Raw genomic sequence first — 20,825 nt, 5'->3', positions numbered from 1 at the left:
TTGTGTGCAGTGTTCACTTGTGTGCTGTGGAGTGCTGTGTCACAATGACAATGGGAGTTGAAGTTTCCCAATGGGGCTTTCACTTCACTTTTACACTTTCACATTTACTGTGCCATGTAGGCAGAGTAGTATTGTAAGCAGTGCAGTGTTTTTGTTTGACAGATACTATTTTAGGCTTTTTTTTTTAGATGCGTCCAAGCATCTCTATTAGAGGGTATGTCTGTCCGTCTGTCCATCTGTCTGTCGGTCGGTCCATCTGAAAGATATTCTTGAACTTGTAATTCCCTCCTGTGTCCACAAGGCGGCAGAGTATCTGTGTAGACGGATGCATCTTTGCCCGTTTGTGGGACTTGTTGCATTTGAATTGATAGTGAAGGTGAAGACTTGGAAGACTTGGAAGACTTGACAGGAGGAGGACAGAAGAGAGACATGGGGTAGTGTGGGGAAATGACCCATTCCAAAGTCCCCATGGGCAGCTAACAGTTGATGATACAGTGTGTAGCGCACTGCACAGCCCCCACTAGTCGGCAGATTTTGGTTTGGTTATGGTTGTATGGCATCCTCCTCCATGACTGAGGTACCCTGAGCATGTAACCGTCCCACCGCACTGCTCCCCATGGGGCGCCACTGAGGGCTGCCCCCTTGCACGGGTGAGGCATAAATGCAATTTCGTTGTGCGCAGTGTGCAGTGTTCACTTGTGTGCTGTGGAGTGCTGTGTCACAATGACAATGGGAGTTGGAGTTTCCCAATGGGCTTTCACTTTTTTTTCACACTTTCACTTGTCAGTGGGCCACTTCTAATTTATATAGACCTACATAGTATATACATATAAATATATATAAATATATATATATTGAGAGAGAGAGAGAGCTGTGACGGTGGAATTGGAACTATTACTATTATCATGAAGATAACCTTAACATTAATGTCTAATGACTTCCATAATCAGTCCAACAGCTTTGTTGTTGAATTTTCAATGTTGCAGCACCCTCTGGTGTCCTGAAATGGTATTGCATCAGCTGCATTATTTTCTCAAATCTGTTGAAATTATTATTTTAAAAATGAAACTTGCATAGTAGGCTACAGTGTACGGTATTATAGCACTTGATCTGTGCATTTAATTACACAGCATGCCACAAAGGAGAAATGAAATCTCAGTAGCTTGCAACAAGCAGGTTACATAATGGAGTAATTACATAACTCAGCTGTGTGCAGTGAACTGATCACTGTGTGTGCTTGAGGGAGAGAACGGGAAATCCTCTTTGAACTTCCAAAAGATCCTCAATCAGCAGTCTATGGCTGGCGGTATTACAATGTATTAGTTATATGTAAACAATTGATATGCCAGTGTTATATAGCCTATTATCATGACACAGAACAAATCCCAAAGTGGATGCTGGGTTTTATAGGGGAAAGGATGTGTTTAGTGCAATTTGTACTTGAAGCTGAGGAGCACTTGCCTGGCCATTGTAGACCCATGTCATCAGCAAATTAATTTCCCTGCCTTCCTAAACTTTATTAAATCTGCAAGAGTACCACATATGTTATACATGTAATGTTTAAAGTACTATCATTTTTTGTGATATCTGCAAATGTGTTCCAGTATCTCTGTTTGGTTTCTGTAGTCTATCCTTCATGTCATATTTTCTTCACTGTTTCAACAGTCTCTCTCTATGTGTGTGTGTGTATTCATTTCCATGACACAGTGTCCTCACTGCCCTCTGAACTCAGACACTCTTGTCTTCATGTCTTGTGCCATTCCTCCTCTTTCCAAGCCTTTCTATTTTCTGTAGTCCCTATCTTCTTTTCCCTCATTGCGCTTTTCAGTGACAAAATCACTCAACGCTTTTCACTAACAAAATCACTCAACAAATGTTTTCATCATAGTCCCTTTATAAAATAACATCTTTCCAAACTTTCCCAAACAGTTATGTTAGTTACATAATATGACATGACAAAACTATGATTACTCATGTTTCTTCTTTTGAAATAAGCATTATGGAATACTGTGAAGTCAGTGAAATTATTTCTAGTTAAGCTCTGTTATTTAAAAAATAGATAAATATGATATGCCGTTCAAAGATTGCTTGTTTCTTCACTTGAGTTTCAGTAATCCTCTGACAAAAGGATGTCTATTGCACATAGCTGTTGAAATAACGAAAATATACAAACTTTTTACAGTGAGGAGGGAAACAACATATGACTGATTTTATGATCTTATTATCTTTTTTATGAATTATAAATTATAGCAAAGATAACTCAATCAGCTAATATTTATGCAACATAGAGAAGGATCACAAAGAGATTCCTTTTCATTCATACTCATTCACAATTTTTTCAACAACCCTTCAAATTGACAAAAATATAGGCCTACATCATCAAATAAATACAGTACAGGTATTAGGAGTTGCATAGGCTTACAGTAGGCTATATCAGAAAATATATGAACTACTGGAAATGATTTGTGCCTGCCCAAGCATTGTTTTTAGTACAAAACTGTGGGCTGTTTCATTATTTTGGCCTTCTACCAATGTAGGACCACTGTTTTGGTGCCCTCAAAATATATGTAGGGCCTATTATATATAGGGCCTATATATATATATATATTGTGTGCTATGTCTATTGACCTTCTGTATATACTGCTGAGCACATATAGTACTCAACTTAAACTATTGATCTCGTGATATTTATGCCTAAATTAAGACTATTGTATCCTCCGCCTTCCTAGATTACAACAAAATCAAAATCAACAAAATGAAAAAAAAAAACAAAGTGAGTGTGTGCAGTATAGGCATATATCATATCTGTGCCACTGGATGCTTCTTATACCGGCTTTGAATGCATTGAAGTTGCTTGATGGCACATGAAAAAAGGCCTATTATAACGGTCTAGGTAGGTGGGTTTCATAATGTGGATGGTGTGTATTCAAGTGTCGGCGGCATATCCTTTCTCCGAAGCCCCACAGTTTCAACCTCTCAATAACCCGATTTCCCATTCTAGGCCCAATTCTGAAGCTGAATCAGGAGTAAATGCTACATATCAATACAGGCCATTACATATGAAGAGAATATTAATAAGTAAAGCATGCATTATTGATAGCAAAAGGGTTTCCGTGTTTTTCAGAAAAATACAGTTATAGAATAAACAGCGATGCAGAGTGGCAGGTTGAAAACGACGTCCTTTCAACTATTTAAACTTGCCAATGAGCCATCAAATAGGGTACCTCCAAAGCAATGTGAGGGAAATTGTCGGATCACTGAGAGGTCGGAACAAAAACGTTTCAGAGAAATGCTGAGTCCCTATGAGTGTCTAAAGAGAATGGGACAGAAGCCGCGCTTTCTGGTTAACTGTGCTTTTAGCAGCTGTGCGAGTAAGTTCCTGATGGGGTAGGTGGCCTATCAATCCAGCGCCATATATTCCAAATGACCTGGCTTTACCTTGCCTGATAATCATCGACTTTCAAATCTCGCTTCGAGACTTGGGTCTGACCAAGTGCATAGCGCATAACGTTACTCCAATGGCATGGTTGATCCGCCTCCCTCAGTGTGCTACTGGTTGATGCCAGAAAAGGCTGTGCCGAAGCTTAAACCATGTAACTGCCTTGAACACGCCTCTACCCAGAGCTCAAAGTTGAGCTAAAAAAAGGGCCATTGGAGCTGCTCAAAGTTGATCGGTTCTGACAAAGTGGGTGGCGTTCCCTGTTTCTCCAGCGCTCGTAGTTGACCTGACTAGTACCAGCGCTGAAGGTGTTGGGTCACTAGGAGGCATGGCCTGGCTAGGTTTTACCTGTCCAATTCAAACAGGTGATCATTCAACCAGGCAATCACTGGCTGAATTGAACTGGTAAAACCAGGTATATGGAATATGTTGCACTGGACTGTAGCTATAATGAATCCAGGGTGCCCATCACTGTGTACACGTATGGCTCAGTTTGTGAATGTTCATGTATCAGTTTGTAGGAGGAGGTGGGGTGAATTGAGACGGAGATAGCGTGTGAGCGTCCCATGATTTTAGAGGAGGGGGCAGAATCGCCGCTTCCTCTGTAGCTGTTCTTCCAGCTCCAGCAGCTGGTTGAGGAAGTTCCTGTTGGGGAAGACGGCCCGCCTCTTGACCAGGGTCTGCACGGCGTCGCGCAGCGGCAGCCGGCGCTTCAGCATGAGGTACGCCAGCACCAGCGTCGCCGAGCGGCTCATACCCATGATGCAGTGCACAAACACCTTACCTGCCAAGGACAGAGTGGGGTGGAGTTACAAGGCAGTTCAAGAAACAGTCCGCCATTTTCGGAAACATTTTCATTATAGCCTACACCTCCCCTTGATTACATAATTGACTTTTACTTTTCTCCTGTTCTTCAATCCGTTCTCTGAGTCTGCTGATATGCATGCATGTATGGTGAAGTATGTATCGCCATCACCAAAAATGAACTAGTACAAACTGCTCCCATTTGGTTCAATGATGCAGAACATGCTAAGAATATCGCCAGAACCCAAGAACGGCTGGAATAACAGGAGAAATGTAAAACTATTTTTTTTAACTTAGGGAGGTGTAAAATTGGCTTATTTCCAAAAACGGATTGTCCCTGTAATATCAAAGATTGTCCAAATCCGAATGTATTCATTTTTTTAAAGAATTTCCCTCTGTCAATTACAATGTGTAATACAAGTCTGTCACACTACTGTATAACACATAGCAATCCATTAATAGGAGTTGCGAAGGCATAGAAAAGCAACAGACTTGTTATTGTAGCACTGACTGCAGCCAGGCACATAAACAATGGAGATGGTGGGAGGTGCACCGCGTATTTCTTAGCCCAACCCATGTCTCTCTCTACAGTACTTTCCTGTCACAGCTTCACTATCCTGTCATAAAAAAGGCAACAAAAAGCTCCAAAAACACTTTTCAAAAGATGGAGGCAATGTCAGCAAAGTGAACAGACATGGGTTTATTAAGGCCTTCACACACTAGTTCCAACAGCATTGCAGAGCCCTTTCAAATCTGACTGCCTACGCACTTAATGTAGTAAACAAAGCAGCAGGTGGATTTAACAATGAATTTTATGAAGCGGCACAGCACTTTTTCGGAGTTGGTGGGCCCTGGGCTTGCAATTGCAAGTCAGTCAAACTAGCAAGGAAAACAAGCAGCTTCGCTGGGAGGGCCAGGCATGCCGACTGGATCTATCACTGAAATTGTAGGTGCAAGGAGGTAATATCTAGCCCTTTTTGCTTTGTTTTGTGTTTTAAAATTGGTGTCTTTACCTGTTTTGCTTTTACCTGTGTCAGTGACATTAAAGATAAGATATCCATGCAGCATCCATGAAAAATATCCATGGTAAGTATACAGTATCATTGCAAAAAAGGGACAGAATTTTCTTATCACTGTCTTAGAAAGTCACTGTGTTAACACTGAATTTCACATAAAACTAACTGTAAACATGCATAGCCTATACAGGTAAAGCATTACAGTAAGACTATGAATTATGTGTATGCATATACTGTGTTAATCCATGTCCTCTGTGAATTAGTCTACATAACATCCACATACACAGTCTAAAGTGTGATATACGTAGGCCTACTGTAACTGTACTAATTATTGAATATTAACCTTCTGAGAAAAGCTATAAAGTCGCCTATGTATCAAATTTGTACAAAAAGTACTGAAGAATAGTCCGTCAGTTTCATTTTCAAAGTCATTCTTGTCACCAGACACCATAGCACGATACATTACAGTAAAAGAAAGATGTAGAACAACTCTGGCTTCAAGAGGAGTTGGAGCTGTTACCACCTTTCGTTTCATGTTTACAGATTTCCAAGCCATTTGTTGTTAATAACCAATGCACAAAAATGTGTCTCCTTTGTCTTCTCCGAAATGTATTGTAATGGTATTTAATTGGCATTGCATCATCCTTCAATGACAAATCAAGTAGGTAGGATATTTTGTTTGAACGACATTGGATAGCATTAAGTCATAGCCCCTTAATGCACATCATCCCTCCAGTGGCACGCTGTAATAGTAATCAAAAAGTATTACAATACTATGATAACACGGGGCCTTTAGTAATGCACTATGACTTGGTCATTGCCATTCTGGTAACAGCAAATTTATAACGCTGTGTGTTAACGGGTTAAGCCTTCTTGGAAATGTATCTATTACATTATTACACCTTAGTAGTAACAGGACTACTTCATTCTAGGCAAAGTCATTCAAGCTCATCAGGCTTAGATTGAAAACAGAGCACACCCTCACATAAACATATTGCATTCCGTTGCATTCAGATACAGGCCTACAGTCTCTGTAGTTTCCAAAATTGTCTATTTCAAGAGTCCACTCTTTTTCAAAAATGAATATCCTCACTATTGTGCCCTTGTAGTTTCAACTATGATTATGTGAATAACAGGGTCTACATTTTTGCTAATCATTGATTTCTCTGTTTCTTGAAGTCCATAACTTCACTACATATCCGCCACTACCTGGGCCTTCCACGGATGTCTCCATGACCCCCGCCCCGGGTAGCTCTGCCTGGTCTACGGTAGCTGCTGGCAAGTCTCGCCGCCGCCCTCCTCCTGTCGCGGCGTGTCGGACTGGGGCTGTTTCGGATCTAGTGCTCCACAACGCCTTTGCTCCTCTTGCTGATCTCCCTACGTCGCCTGCCCCACGTCGGAGTGGATCTGGATGTCCGGATGAACAGGGCAGCGAATCTTGCCCCTCGCCTGCTATCCAGCCAGGCCATCCATCACCGCGCCAACATGTAGCTCGCAAAGCTACCTCCAAGCGCAACAGGTCCGCAGACAGCGACGGCTCGAGTCCAGAGCGCGTTTCTGATAAAGCGGCTCAGGCCAGGCCATCCATCACCGCGTCAACATGTAGCTCGCAAAGTTACCTCCAAGCGCAACAGGTCTGCAGACAGCGACGGCTCGAGTCCAGAGCGCGTTTCTGATAAGCGGCTCAGAATCTCTTCTCCAACGATGGCCGCAGCAGATTGCATGGCCTCTACATCTCCAACAGCGGATAGCTTGTCAAGCCATCGGGCTACTGCGATGCCTCTGTTGGCTAATGATGCTGGTGTCGTTAGCTTGTGTAGCCCGTGTCAAACACCACCGGCGTTGTCCACGGCTGACAGCGTCCCTCAGCGTCCAGATGGTCTACAACTTCCTCCTCGCACCTCTATACACTTTAAACCGCGATGTTCAATGCCCTCCTGAAATTCTCATTGTTGGTGATTCGATTGTCAGAGATCTGATTATTCCTAGTGCTATCACGTACTGTATCCCGGGAGGAAGGGTTGTTGACATCTCTCATCTCATTCCGTCTCTATTGAACAGACATTCTTCCGTAAACACTGTCATTGCTCACGTGGGGACAAATGACGTCATGGCCCGGAACTCTGTGAAGCTACAGAATGAGCTGGAGACGTTATGTCTCACTGTTGAAAGCCTCGGGAAACGCTGCATAATGTCAGGCCCTATCCCACTTAGCTCCAGTAATTACAGAGCGTTTCAGCAGATTGCATAGTCTCCATACCTGGCCTGAAACAATTTTGCAATCTAGCTGGTCATGATTTTATTGCTAATTTTGATATATTCTGGACCAAATCATTTTTATATAGATCTGATGGGGTGCATCCAAACAAACTGGGCCTACTAGAGCTAACCACCAACTTTATTCAGTTCATTGCTTTCAGCACACCTTGACATTCAACACAGCATGACCCAATCCAGTTCACAAACACACCCAGGCTCTACTATGGGTCCTGCTGATAATTGCAGCTCTCCCTCTCCTGCTGTATCACTTGGGGATCAAACTACACAGGCAATAAGTAGCCCCTCTCATCACCTACAGATGGCCCTTCTTAATGTCAGATCACTTCGTTCTGCTTGCTGCTTGCTCACCCTCCCATTCAAATACCTCCTCTGGCCAGCAGTTGGCTCCTCGGAAATGTCAAAGCCTGCCCATCTGCAATGATATCTCCCTGCCAGAGACTGTCCTTCCTATTTCTTCTCCTGATATCCCTCTCAATAATGGACTAAGCCCTGAAGTCATGAATGCTACATGTCCATTGGAGTCTACCCCTGACGTTGTTCGCTTGGACAATCCATGTGTTTTTAAGGACAGAAAAGGCATTGGGTTAATCCACCTCAATATCAGAAGTATATTGCAACGAGATAAAATGGACCACTTAAATATTTTAATTGCTCAAACTAACACAGATATCTTGGTTTTATCAGAAACTTGGCTGAAGAGTGAAATTGATGATTCTGAAGTCAACCTTTCAGGCTACAATTTTATTTAGAATTGACAGGGTCGGGAGGGGTGGGGGTGTGGCTATTTACGTGAAGTCACATTTCTCTGTCACATTTCTGTACTCCTTAAGTGAACCTAAATCCTTTGAATTTATTGCACTAAAGGTTTATTATGGCACCAATAACAACTCCTTCATAATAGTTGGGATTTTAGACCCCCGTCAGCTGATTCTAAATCCATAGATCAGCTTGCAGAATTGATATCTAGATTCACTGACTCAGAAGTTTCTGGTTCTTGGGGATTTTAATATTGACTGGCTAACTGATGCCTCCAAACATCTTAGAGATGTTTTCTCAAGTCTATTTTTGGATCAACTTATTAATGATCCAACAAGACCAAACTCTAAGAACTTTAGCAAATCATATCTTATTGATCTACTTTTTACAAATAAAATGAAAAAAAAAAATAGCGCAACTGGTGTTTTTTGATTTAGGGGTCAGTGACCACTGTCCCATTGCCTGTATTAGGCACAGCACTCTAACCAAAGCACTGCCTCGCATTTTGGTTAAAAGAACTATGAAACATTTTAATGAGCAAGCCTTTTTAAATGATCTCTATGAAAGTGACATTCATCTCACAACTGAAATTCCTGATGCTGACTTGGCTCTACAGTTTTTCTCAAACTCATTTATTTGCATTGTTGACAAACAATGCACCTTTTAAAAAGATAAGAGTAAAAAGTAGAACAAACCCATGGTTTCACCCCTGAACTCTCCTCTCTTTTTCAGTCAAGAAATAAGGCTTGGTCATTAGCAAGGAGGAGCAAGGATGCCTCTGACTGGGCAAGTTTCAGGAAAATCAGGAACAGATGTACATTATCTGTAAGAAAGGCTAAATCTGACTATTACTTTAACCTTGTCTCTAGCTCGTACTCTGATCCTGCAAAATTCTGGAAGGCTGTAAATTACAAAAACAATAAATCTGTTACACCTATGCCTTCTTCCATTAAGTTTGATGATTGTCTACTACAAGACAAATCAGACATTTGCAGTGCTCTTAACAAACATTTTTTCTTTTAGCCAGTCAAAGTTTTGATAATAGCAATAATCATTCCTTTATGCCTAGGGCTGGACATGATATGTGTATCAGAGACAATGTCAGAGACGATGATCTGGAATTTAGGCTTCATCCTGTGTCTAAGCATACAGTGCTATCTGCTTTATTAGCAATTGATAGTCGCAAATCCACTGGAGAAGACCACCTAGATCCCCTTTTTCTTCGCACTGCGGCATATATAATAGCAGAGCCATTATTGCACATTTTCAATTATTCTATTTCCACTGGAATTGTCCCTACACTATGGAAATTTGCACACATTACCCCGTTGCACAAGGGGGGTGATAAGACTGACCCTAACAACTATCGACCAATATCCAAGCTACCGTGTCTCTCAAAAATACTAGAGAAGTTGGTAAATGATCAGCTCAAAGAATTTCTAAATACCAATAATATTCTGAGCCCTCTCCAATCAGGCTTTAGGCCTAAACATAGTACAGTCACTGCTGCTACTAAAGTAATTGATGATATTATCACTTCTCTTGACAAGAAAAAACATTGTGCTGCCATCTTTGTGGACTTATCCAAAGCATTTGACACTGTGGACCACTCTCTGCTTCTACAAATTCTGCCTGGTATTGGTTTTAGTGCAAGTGCCTGTAAATGGTTCCAGAGCTACCTATCAAACAGACACCATACTGTAAAATTGGGTAATTCTCAATCTGACCCCCTGCTAATAACCAAGGGGGTCCCACAAGGTTCAGTATTAGGTCCGGTACTCTTCACCATGTACATAAATAGCATACTCTCTCTCCTTTCCAACTGCTCTATTCATCTATATTACAGATGATACAATTTTGTATTGTGTTGCAGATTCTGTACAGCTAGCATTGGAGAATTTGCAGCAGTCTTTTAATATTCTACAAAATGCCTTCATTGGTCTTAAGCTTCTACTTAACGTAAGCAAGACTAAATGTATGGTCTTTACTCGATCTAAGCATGGCATGAATGAAAAATGATTTTAATATATCTACTTTAGATGGGTCTGTTATTGAGAGAGTATCACATTATAAGTACCTGGGAATCTGGCTAGATGACAAGTTCACATTCAACAAACATACTCACTCTCTTCTCACTACCCTCACACAAAACCTATCTTTCCTCCACACAAATAAATATCACTTTCCTCTTTTCTCCACAAAAAACTTAATTCAACCTACTTTTCTCTCTTCCCTTCACTATGGTGATGTTATTTACACACATCCACCACTCTCTAATCTGAAGGCACTTGACACTGTCTATCATTCAGCTCTTCGTTTTATTACTGGGGATCCATATAGCACTCATCACTGCCTGTTATATGATAAAGTTGGGTGGGCTCCACTTTCTCACAGAAGGGACATGCATTATTTTAGTTTTATTTTTAAGGCCCTCACTGGTAAACTCCCATTTTTATATTTCATCTCTTTTAGTTTGGCACTCCAACCCATATCAAACCCGCAGCAGCAACTTTTTACTGGAGGTCCCTTATGCCCGCACTGAACTGGGTAAAACGGCTTTTAGTGTCTGTGGACCTTCACTTTGGAATACCCTACAACAAAGGATAGGTCTTCAAGCCTTGGTGTCATTAGAACATTTTAAAGTAATACTGGGAAGTTTTTTATCACATACTTGTACTTGTTTTAACTCATAAGTTTTAATTCATAGTTTGTCTTAATTTTTTACCTCTTATATGATTTATGTTGCATTGTGTATGTTGTATATATATATGATTTTATATGTGTAATTGTTTGTTTTACTCGACATCATTGTAAATGAGGGCTGGGCTCTCAATGATTCTTCGAGTTTAAATAAATGAAAATGAAAAAATATAGTTGCAAGGACCACAACCATTATTTTACCACTGGCTTCTGAGCTGCGACATTGTAGACTAGACATACAGGGATGAATCATGACTCCATGAAGCCCTGGGCCAGTCAACAAGAAAGGACCCCCTCCATGATGAGTGTTGCTCATTTACAACAAAGGTTTAGGGTTTTAGACCAGAAGTTAGAAACCCCAAAATATTGTTGGGGCCTGGATGTTTGTCTCCCTAGAAAATGTAGCTGTTAAAAGTTTGTTTTTAATGCACCATGCGAATGGAATATGGCTTGGGCTTCAGGCCCCCATTGACTCTTGAGCCCCTGGGTATTCCATCCTTGTTACGAGATACAGTAGGCCTATAAGGCAGTCTTAAAAAATCTTCTGAGGATACTGTATCTGTAGCTATAGCCCCTTAATGTGCGCCATACTTCCAGGGGCGAGGTGTAATGGTCATTGAAAAGTTAACTACAATATTGGACAGGCCAGGGCCTTTAGTAAAGCAACGACTTGGCCATTGCCATCATGGTAACAGCAACTTTGTAACACCGTGTATTAACGGGCTAAACGATGCATATGCCCAATGATAATAATAATTAAAAAATAATTTCATGCGTAAAGCAAAGCTGCCTTACCATCTTTCTTCTTCAGTGCTGTATGGATGAAGTCTGCTGCGGGACGGAAGTAGACGCTCAGGTCGAACTTGGAGGAGTCTTCGGCGGGGATGCCGTGGTAGAGGAACACCTCTCCGTAGAATTCTTGGTCCCCAATGCTGCCTTGCTTCTTGTGTGCGGCATTCAATACATGCGTTATTCCCATCTTCTTCAGATGGGTCCTGTTCTGTGCAATGGCACTGAACACAGATATACACCCGGGTCAAGCCCTTTGATCCCCAGGGGACAGCCATCAAACATAGTATCCACTCTGTTTAATCCAAAAAATAAATGGGAGTTGGAGAATAGAGCCAACTAGGCACAGCCAACTAGGCTGTGCCAAATTAAGTTCTGGAGATGAAATCAATACTGCCTACAGCCAAATAGAACAAATCTAGTCGGGCAAAAAGTAATACAACGGGGTAGCACAACGGGGTAACAGGGACACTCCATGTGCAAAGCAACGTTCTCTTTAAAATAACGTTTATACTAAGGCCTACTACCTTACAGGATTTATTTTGTCATTGGCTAACCAAAACGCGCATAAATAGACTATTACATAACAACACTTACACGTTTCCGATGAACAAGTTTGGCAAGACCTCGTCGACTGGAGTCAGCTCCAGTTTACACCTCTCCAAAATGCGCTCCAAATCCCTCACGTCAACTCCATGTTGTTTACCTTGCGTAGCGGTCATGGTAGACTTTTAATATCACAAACTCATCCGTGGGACTTGGGTCTGGCTGATTTGTGCTGGCCTGCCCGGTCCTCGGCTGCGGTGTGATTTCCCCCCGGCAGGTGCTTTTAGGGGACGCCTGTCACTCATCCATTCCCAAAGGCCGATTGGTGGACACTGGTCATTGCATGGTGGTCTATTGACGCGTAATGTTTCAACGAGTGTGGATTCTCTAGTGTGCAGTGCACCCACAATGAGCTACTGTGATTTTAGCTCAAAGTAGGCTACATCGCGCTGGACACGGCATGTCACGGACGAAATAACTGTCAAATAATGGCCCTAGTTCTCCAAAAATAACGCAATGCATGCGAAAATGCCATAACAACCATGTTTATTCTGAAGAAAGTCCAAACTAATCTGTTCCATCTCGTATTACGTAGCCATCTGAAACCCCTATTGCGCGTTATTTTTAATGACCTGTCAGCGCTGTCATGTCCTTTACCTCACAAATATCCATGGCATCACTCTTGGTTCCTCGCTTAATTCTATTTTTAAAGTGAAATGTCCGCTTTGGCTTCCCGTGAATGTAAACCTTTCACGCAAGATACTTCAGAATCAGTCCTCTCCCTTCGCAGCTGTTCATCTAGCGACTGGAGCTGTCGCAGGAAGCCGCGGTTGGGGAATATCCATCGCTTCTCCTTCACCCGAAGAATGGCATTCATGAGCGTATAGTTGTGGTGTATCATGAGGTACGCCAGTACCAATGCAGCCGACCTGCTCACGCCCACTGCGCAGTGCACAAACACCTTGGCTGCAGAGTAGACAAGGTAACATGAGGTGTTAGATTTATTGAAAGTCACATTCACAAATAAACTTTAACCTCAATATTGTTATAGTTTTAGACTGTGGAAAATACCTAAAGAATGCTAAAACATTATCATTTCTCATTTCCAATTGCAGAAGGCTATTAAATAAATAATCAACATACCGGTAGTGTCTGTATACTAGTGACGTCTTTGTTTATCCAAAGGGAAAAGGTCGTTTTGTCAAATTATAGGCCTAGGTGAAATGTACATGCCCAAAATGCCTTTTACAATTGAGAGTCAAATGCACTGCTGCATATTAGGTAACATAAACAAACAGCCTGGGGTTCACATATTTGAGGTTGGTAAATTTCCAATATGCACCAATCGAATGGAACAAATTACAGAAAAAAATGCAAGCATGGATGAAAGAATACTATCATCAGCTGAAACTGTCTAAAACTGATACACTGCATCAATTAGACCTACTGTATCAGTATAGTTACTAATTTCCCTCTGGGTTAATAAATGATACTCTACTCTGGTCTACTCTACTATATACAGAAAACCACTCTATTTGCCTCTCAACTTGCTACAGGCCATGCCCCTCAGCTGCTCCTAGCTGGCATTGTGAAATTAATCTATTGCAAATAGTCCAGAATGTGGTGGCACATCTAAAATTCATTCAAATTAGGCACAAGGTCTTGACTCTCGCCCACAAAGGTACCTCAGGGACTGTTCTGGTTTATCTGAGGGGCCTTATGTTCCTTCTAGGATGCTGTGTTCTCCCAAAGTAAACCATCTGGCCTTGCCCTTGCTTTCCGCCCTCAACACTTTCAAAACTGTATTATCCGTGAAATCGAGAAGTTTCCAAACAGTGGAACAAGGGGTGAGTAGAACATGAGATTATAAGGTGAGATCAAGGGCCCAATATCAAGAAAATGGATTTCTCCTTTAAGAAGTTTAAGAACACTTCTCTTATGAGAAAGCTTTCCTTCAAAACTAACCTTACTCATGTAAGCCCTCCTGCACTAACCTGTGTGCTTTGTGTTTTCCCCACAAACTACAGTAGCCTACATGGTGCTATTTACGTCCTGTTTTGTTAGATGATAAAAGCATTATTGTAATTCAAAGACCAATCTGTGTATGCAGATAACTGAAAGGCTGTTAGTAGACAATCTTGGTTTTTTCACTTTAATTGTTTTAAAACGCTGATAAAAAATGAAGACGGGATATACATATGATGCAGATTACCAGTTGGGTTGGCAAGGGCCTGGTGAAGGAACTGTGCTGCTGGGTAGAAGAAAGGTGAAAGGTCAAAGGTGGGCAGGTCATTGGCCGGCACACCGTAGTAGCGGACGGTGGTGCCGTAGAAGTCGTCAGTGCCTTTGCAACACATCTTGCCATGGGCGGCGTTCAGCACGTGTGTGATCCCCATCACCCACAGGCCATAGCGGTCATGGGACATGTACCTGAGTGCAGACACAGAGACCATAGTGGTCATGGGACATGTACCTGCAGACACAGAGACTATAGCAGTAATGGGACATGAACCTGCAGACACAGACCATAGCGGTCATGGGATGTGAACCTGAGTGCAGACACAGAGACCATAGCGGTCATGGGACATGTACCTGAGTGCAGACACACAGGCCATAGGGGTCATGGGACATGTACCTATATGGAGACACAGAGACCATAGCAGTCATGGGACATGTACCTATATGCAGACAGAGAGACCATAGCAGTCATGGGACATGTACCTATGCAGACACAGAGACCATAGTGGTCATGGGACAGGAACCTGCAGACACAGAGACTATAGCGGTCATGGGACATGAATCTTCAGACACAGACCGGGCTGGATTAATGCACAGGCTAGATACTATATGGCTGCAGCCCAAGGGACCCCATCTACCAAGGGGGCCCTGATTGGCCAAAGAAAAAATTATATATTGTGAAAAAAACTGAAAAACCATAAGTTTGTTCTGTTGAATCTGTTAATATCTATCTCCACCAGTTAGTAAATATGTTTTTCTTCATTCTTGGCTCAGAATTATGATGCTGCATATGCAATTTTGCCACTGGATTTGCCTCCCTCAGCGGCCTGTAGAATGGAACTGTCTTGCAGTTCTTGAATGCACCTCTAGGGACTACTTGGACACATCATGATGAACTTGAGGTCATGGGGTGTTTCAGGTCTTTGTTCATCAACCCAGCTGGGGGTGATCAGCTCCCAACTTGTGTTCCACTACGCCACGGTGGCCCAATACTACACAGATTCCTCCTCCAGATCCATGGCCATCTTGAGGCTTTCTCTGCAGTCTCTATGATGTTCTTGATGGGTCTTGTGCACAGCTGACTGGCCAGCACATTCACATTCACATTCTAGACAGTGCAGCTTCCTCTTTGTACCCTATGATTTTCCAAAAACTTGGAGGCGTTAGTATATTATTATGCATCAACATCCTACTTTGTATCACGCATTAATTCCAAGCGTTTAGAGGGACTCAAGTACATACATAACAGTGTTTTTTGTTGATTAAAAAAAGCTCATCCTCCTGTATTGTACTCACATGTCCCCTAGAAACAGATTAGGCCAGACTTCGTCAACATGGTTACAGGAGAGGTGGCCACCATGCAGAACTTCCTCCAGTGTCTCCATACTGGGTGTCTCCTCTCTACTCAGTGCATCATTTGCCTTATCTATAGGGGAAGCACTACAAGTCAGAGGTTCCTCTGCGTCCATTTTCTGAGGTCTGTGTTTGTTTGTCTGCTGTCGGTCGCAGGACGCTGGCATGTGTTTTAGAGCAGAATGAAGTGAACAGGTGCAATGGGACTTGGGTACTGGACTTGTAGTTATTAGTTGAACCTGTAGATGGCACTGTGATACCACTGGTCAATGAGCCACTGTGCTCTGCCTGAGAAAGGAACTCATCTTGGTGAACAAAAATTGTAACAGAAATTGACGCAATTTTGAAAAGTTTAAGCAATTTTTAAAAGTATCTGCTTGCCTGTACATCAGTGGTGAACGTGTGTAGTGTGGGGGGTTCTTCAAATTCCTTTGGGGGTTCACATCTAGGCTTGCTGAATTTCCGAGTAATATTCAAATAGTCATTGATTTACAAATTGTGGTTTTGCCAAAAAATCCTCAGCAGTGGTCAACAAGGCCCTGCACTAGCCTACACATACAGTAGGCCTATATACTTCCAGAGACAGCACCTACACACACCTGGTCCCACAACAAATAACCTGCTGACTTTCTGTATATCAATGTGACACTCAGACTTCAGAGTGTGACCAACAGACCACACAAAATCCTTGGCTGCTGTCCTCTGCCTTCCGTACTGTAGGCTGGGTTGCCCATAACCATGCTCCCTCTTTGTAGCCTCTTAGTGCAGATGGGGTCGCCCGCGGGCCTAGTCACCATTTGCTGAAAATACTCAACTATATTGCAATGACATTACCGAGAGCCTTGAGTCTTGAACAGATTTAGACAGCCATTACAATTTTGGTGACAGTAGTTCAAGTTCAAGTTCAAGTTCAAGTTCAAGTACTTATATTTGTCACATACATGGTAATTGTAGTGAAATGATGATGAGAACATCAGCTCTGCATCTTAAAAATTTAAATTAAAAATTAAAGAAGTAAAGTAAAAAAGGAAATAAAAGGTGAGAAATAAGTTAAAGAAAAAAAAAACTAAGAAAATTATTATTTAAAAAAGTCTCTGTTCAGCAGTCGCACTGCCTGGGGGTAAAAACTTTTCCTCATTCTTTCTGTTCTGGCCTGAATGGTTCTGAGTCGTCTGCAGGACTTAAGTAGGGTGAACATGTAAGAGTTGGGGTGTGAGATATCCTGCATAATCTTCCTAGCCCTGGCTCCCACTCTCTTAGTGTAAGGGCCCAAGAGTCCTGGAAGGTTGGCTTTGATAGTGCGCTCTGCAGAGCGCACCACTCTCTGTAGGTCCTTCTGTTGTTAGTAAGGTTCTAACATGGGCTCTGCGCTAAGGGACTAAACAGGGCCAGGAACATTCTGATTAGAGTAGAGTAGGGTAGAGTATCATTTATTGATCCCAGGGGGAAATTATAGTATCAAGTAGCATACATACATACATAAATACAGAAGACATTACACACAGGAATTACACACAACACTTATAAAGTGTACCAAGACAAAGTGTCACCCGCTGTGTCGCTCCACACACACACACAGACACGCACACACACACACTGAGCACACCTGCCCCGCTTTCCATCTATTCAACCTTCTATTCTATTCTATTCTATTCTATTCTATTCTAACTATTCTATTCTTCTTAGCCTCTTCCCGTACAGTTGGACTGATGACAAAGCAAACGACCCAAACAACCTCCAGGGACTGTCATTATTTTATGTTATTTCCTTTATGTCTATTGTAATGTCTTATAGTGTCTGTCATATTGTTTTACAGTTTATGTAAGCTATTGGCTCAGGTGGTGGCAAGAGCTCCTGGACTACTAGGGGCCTATCTGTGCACATATGGCAAATAAAAAAACGTCGATTTTGACTTGTATTCTATTCTATTCTATTCTATTCTATTCTATTCTATTCTATTATATTCTATTCTGTTTCCAAGTCCATTTGCCTCCACATAATTAATAAACTTGCTTGGATCCAATTGTTTAAGAAAACGCGCAGACGCAGAGATAGGCTATGCATCAGCACTGTATTTATTGTTTTGCTCCTTGAAATATGCCACGTGGGATGAATCGATCCAAACGCAATTTGCATTTGCTTTGTCTCGTTTTGTTCATCTCCACGCTGCCGCCGATTCTTTGGCAACCCACAGCGCGCCTGCGCAATCTGAGAACGCGCTTTGACATCACCCATCTGGCTACACGGTCCTAGGGAAGTTCATGTCTTGACTCATGAGAGAAAAACCGTGGAATAGACGCTGGACTGGCTCAGGAAAGAAAAACGTGGATGCTGAAAGGAATTATTCCCGTCTGGGAGGTCCACTGGATTACCTTTTTCATTCCCCATACACTTGTGTAAATCTCAGTGGAGGAGCGCGAATCATTCGGTCGACGTCTCAGCAATCTTGTCCGAATCATAGAAGCTTGTCCGTGGAGTTTGGTGTGGTGAGATCAGCATCCGCTATAATAGCGCTATTAACTAACGGATGGCCTACTCGGCGACAAGATCATGGATAAACATGTTCGAAACTCAGCCTGTTTTAATTTTGGATACGTGTAGATTCGAGTAGCCTACTGCTCCTTGCCATCGATTTTTTTTGGTTCTCAGATGCTGCCATCGTTCCACCAGAAGCCATTCGAAGGAGGCGTTTGTGTCGAGTTCTAGCACATCCCGGATTACTGAGGCGATACATTGTAACATTATTGTGAAACAGGCTAGTTCTACACTGTGGGGCGGTCATGAGGCAGAGAGCACGATTATGATTTGGAGAGTGGATGTTGCTGTATTGCACTGACGCCTTTACACTGGTGTCCGTTGTGTTGTCTCATTCAGACAGCTAGACTGGGTACGAAATAACTGCCTGAAATCAATTTGGCTACATTCAATACAAGGCTATAGCCTACGTAGGCTATTTCCTTCTTTTTCACCTCTGGCTGTGTTGGACGTTGAAGACCCCTCTCCCGAACAAGCACGATGTCTTTTTTTAATTTTCGGAAAATATTTAAACTGGGAACTGAGAAGAAAAAGAAACAATACGAGCACGTTCACAGGGACTTGAATCCAGAGGACGAGTGGGAGATTGTAGGAGAACTGGGAGATGGAGCCTTTGGCAAAGTGTACAAGGTAAACATACCGTCTTGATAAAGTGTTCACTAAGTACATGTCAAATGGAAGAGAAAACACACTCATAGGTTATTAACAGACTGCGTAATTCTTACAGTTTGGCGTCCATGTTCACTGCCTAAAGTAGACTGCATTAGTAGGCTATACTAGGCCTACTACTAGTCTGAAAAAGGACGCACTTCCATGAAGCCTCAGGTTGGTTGTAAGTGAATGGGGTGTCATTCTCCACAGAGTAGGCTGCTAAACACAGCATCGGGTTGAAACGCAGCATCAAAGTTTTATGGGCTCTGAATGGTGCGCTAACTGGCTAACATTACACCCACCCATCTGTGCTGTAGTAGGCCACCGATAGCCTGCACACGAACACAGAGCCACAGGAGGTAGGCTACACCCACACAACCATCGCCTCTCATGGCTGGCAGAGTAACATGAGGTCACATAGCCAAGGTAAAGTGACCCCATAGCTGGCCCATGCCTAGAAATGTGGGCCTATAATGTCAATATGTAGTTTGTTATAATAGTGCCTCCTGTACATGTATTATGGCAGCTCCAGTACAGTGTACTATATAGGCCAATATTCAATCAATCAGTAGTCTATGGCACACTGTAGGCATCTCTCTCTCTCCCACTCTCTCTCTCTCTCTCTCTCTCTCTCTCTCTCTCTCTCTCTCTCTCTCACTCTCTCTCTCTCTCTCTCTCCTCAGACACAAACACTCACTTAGCCCCCCCCTCTCTCTCCATCTCCCTCTCCCCTCACACACACACACACACACACACGCACGCGCGCACACACACACACACACACACACACACACACACACACACACACACACACACACACACACACACACACACACACACACACACACACACACACTTATACAATGATAGATGCACAGACACTCTCTAGCACATCCTCACTATCTAGTATCTCACTCTCACACAATTGCATGATATGATGAAATCATGAAGCATTCAGCAGGAAAGAGGTATTTCCTCATAATTCACTAGTGCTGCCTGCAGTTGTGCAATCAAGCTTCACAATGGTAAAAGAAATGATAAGTGTGCATTGCATATGTATACGCTTAAAGAAGAATTCCAACCAGTTTCAACAGACCGGTACTCGCTCTACCCTTGACTTGTCCGTACCAGGAGCCACGTCATGTTTGTTCAGCCCTTTCTGAAATCATGGTCAACTAATAAGAACATAAGATAGTTTACATATTGGTTTAAAGGTCTAAACAAACTCCAAATATCATTCCAAAGGTTAAGAAATATCAGAAGACACCTTACAACTATACTATTACAATACTATATGCACTGTACTTTTGAGATGATATGAATTATGTAAGATTTTATAAACAATGTCTAAACAAATCCACACCCCATTAGCTGTCCAGTATCTCAGAAAGGACTGGCCCCCAAAAAATGATGTGCCTTGATGTTGCACCTACAGAGTACTTGTAAAGAGAGTACAGTACTGTAGGTGTGTCATGTGTCTGTAAGTTATGTGTTGGGATAGTGACACCCAATTCTTTCGGTGGAATTTTGTAAGCAACTGATGTGACGACCTAGCCTGGCTCTCACGCAGACCCTTCGTGCATCTTTGTTAAACTTCATGAGCTCGCACGAGGGTCTGGAAATCTTAGACGAGCCCGAACTGAATCAGATATTTCCCAGCCTGTCCAATCCGAATCGTGGGGTGGGATCGCGGGGCGGGGTATATATACAAGTCAGTG

At 42.4% G+C, this 20,825-nt stretch overlaps 3 protein-coding genes across 5 annotated transcripts in view; 1 reads left to right on the top strand and 2 right to left on the bottom strand.

Moving 5' to 3' along the window:
• Positions 1-1,893: 1,893 nt before the first annotated feature.
• Positions 1,894-12,506, bottom strand: zgc:153981 (dual specificity protein phosphatase family protein). The gene is made up of 3 exons (XM_063192281.1): positions 12,382-12,506; positions 11,791-12,008; positions 1,894-4,223 (listed from the first exon to the last, which is right to left on the bottom strand). Exons 1-3 carry the CDS (start codon positions 12,504-12,506, stop codon positions 4,012-4,014), a joined length of 555 nt encoding a protein of 184 aa, XP_063048351.1. The 3' UTR covers positions 1,894-4,011.
• A 525-nt stretch (positions 12,507-13,031) lies between these two features.
• On the bottom strand, positions 13,032-16,070 carry si:ch211-223p8.8 (dual specificity protein phosphatase 13A family protein). Its single transcript, XM_063192280.1, has 3 exons — positions 15,865-16,070; positions 14,543-14,760; positions 13,032-13,296 (listed from the first exon to the last, which is right to left on the bottom strand). Exons 1-3 carry the CDS (start codon positions 16,035-16,037, stop codon positions 13,037-13,039), a joined length of 651 nt encoding a protein of 216 aa, XP_063048350.1. The 5' UTR covers positions 16,038-16,070; the 3' UTR covers positions 13,032-13,036.
• Positions 16,071-18,164: 2,094 nt separating this feature from the next.
• The window catches only part of slka (STE20-like kinase a), a 38,286-nt gene continuing 35,625 nt past the window's right edge, over positions 18,165-20,825 (top strand). For all 3 annotated transcript variants that reach the window (XM_063191458.1, XM_063191457.1, XM_063191456.1), the window contains exon 1: positions 18,165-19,086. In XM_063191458.1, coding sequence (XP_063047528.1) covers positions 18,937-19,086 — 150 coding nt within the window. In that variant the 5' untranslated portion in view covers positions 18,165-18,936. The remainder of the gene's footprint in view (positions 19,087-20,825) is intronic.

Source organism: Engraulis encrasicolus, chromosome 24 (genome assembly GCF_034702125.1).
Source record: "Engraulis encrasicolus isolate BLACKSEA-1 chromosome 24, IST_EnEncr_1.0, whole genome shotgun sequence".
NCBI lineage: Eukaryota > Metazoa > Chordata > Actinopteri > Clupeiformes > Engraulidae > Engraulis > Engraulis encrasicolus.
Note: the sequence above shows the minus strand (reverse complement) of the source record. Positions and strands in the feature narration are given on the sequence as shown.

Bases quoted from the DNA above. Each gene is read 5' to 3' on its own strand.
- zgc:153981 (XM_063192281.1), bottom strand. From the start codon at position 12,506: ATGACCGCTACGCAAGGTAAACAACATGGAGTTGACGTGAGGGATTTG. The intron at 12,009-12,381 runs GTAAGTGTTGTT...ATCTGTGTTCAG, and splicing joins AACTTGTTCATCGGAAACGT to TGCCATTGCACAGAACAGGA. The intron at 4,224-11,790 runs GTAAGGCAGCTT...TGTCCTTGGCAG, and splicing joins AGCACTGAAGAAGAAAGATG to GTAAGGTGTTTGTGCACTGC.
- si:ch211-223p8.8 (XM_063192280.1), bottom strand. From the start codon at position 16,037: ATGGACGCAGAGGAACCTCTGACTTGTAGTGCTTCCCCTATAGATAAG. The intron at 14,761-15,864 runs GTGAGTACAATA...GTCTGCACTCAG, and splicing joins AATCTGTTTCTAGGGGACAT to GTACATGTCCCATGACCGCT. The intron at 13,297-14,542 runs GTAATCTGCATC...TCTACTCTGCAG, and splicing joins GGCCCTTGCCAACCCAACTG to CCAAGGTGTTTGTGCACTGC.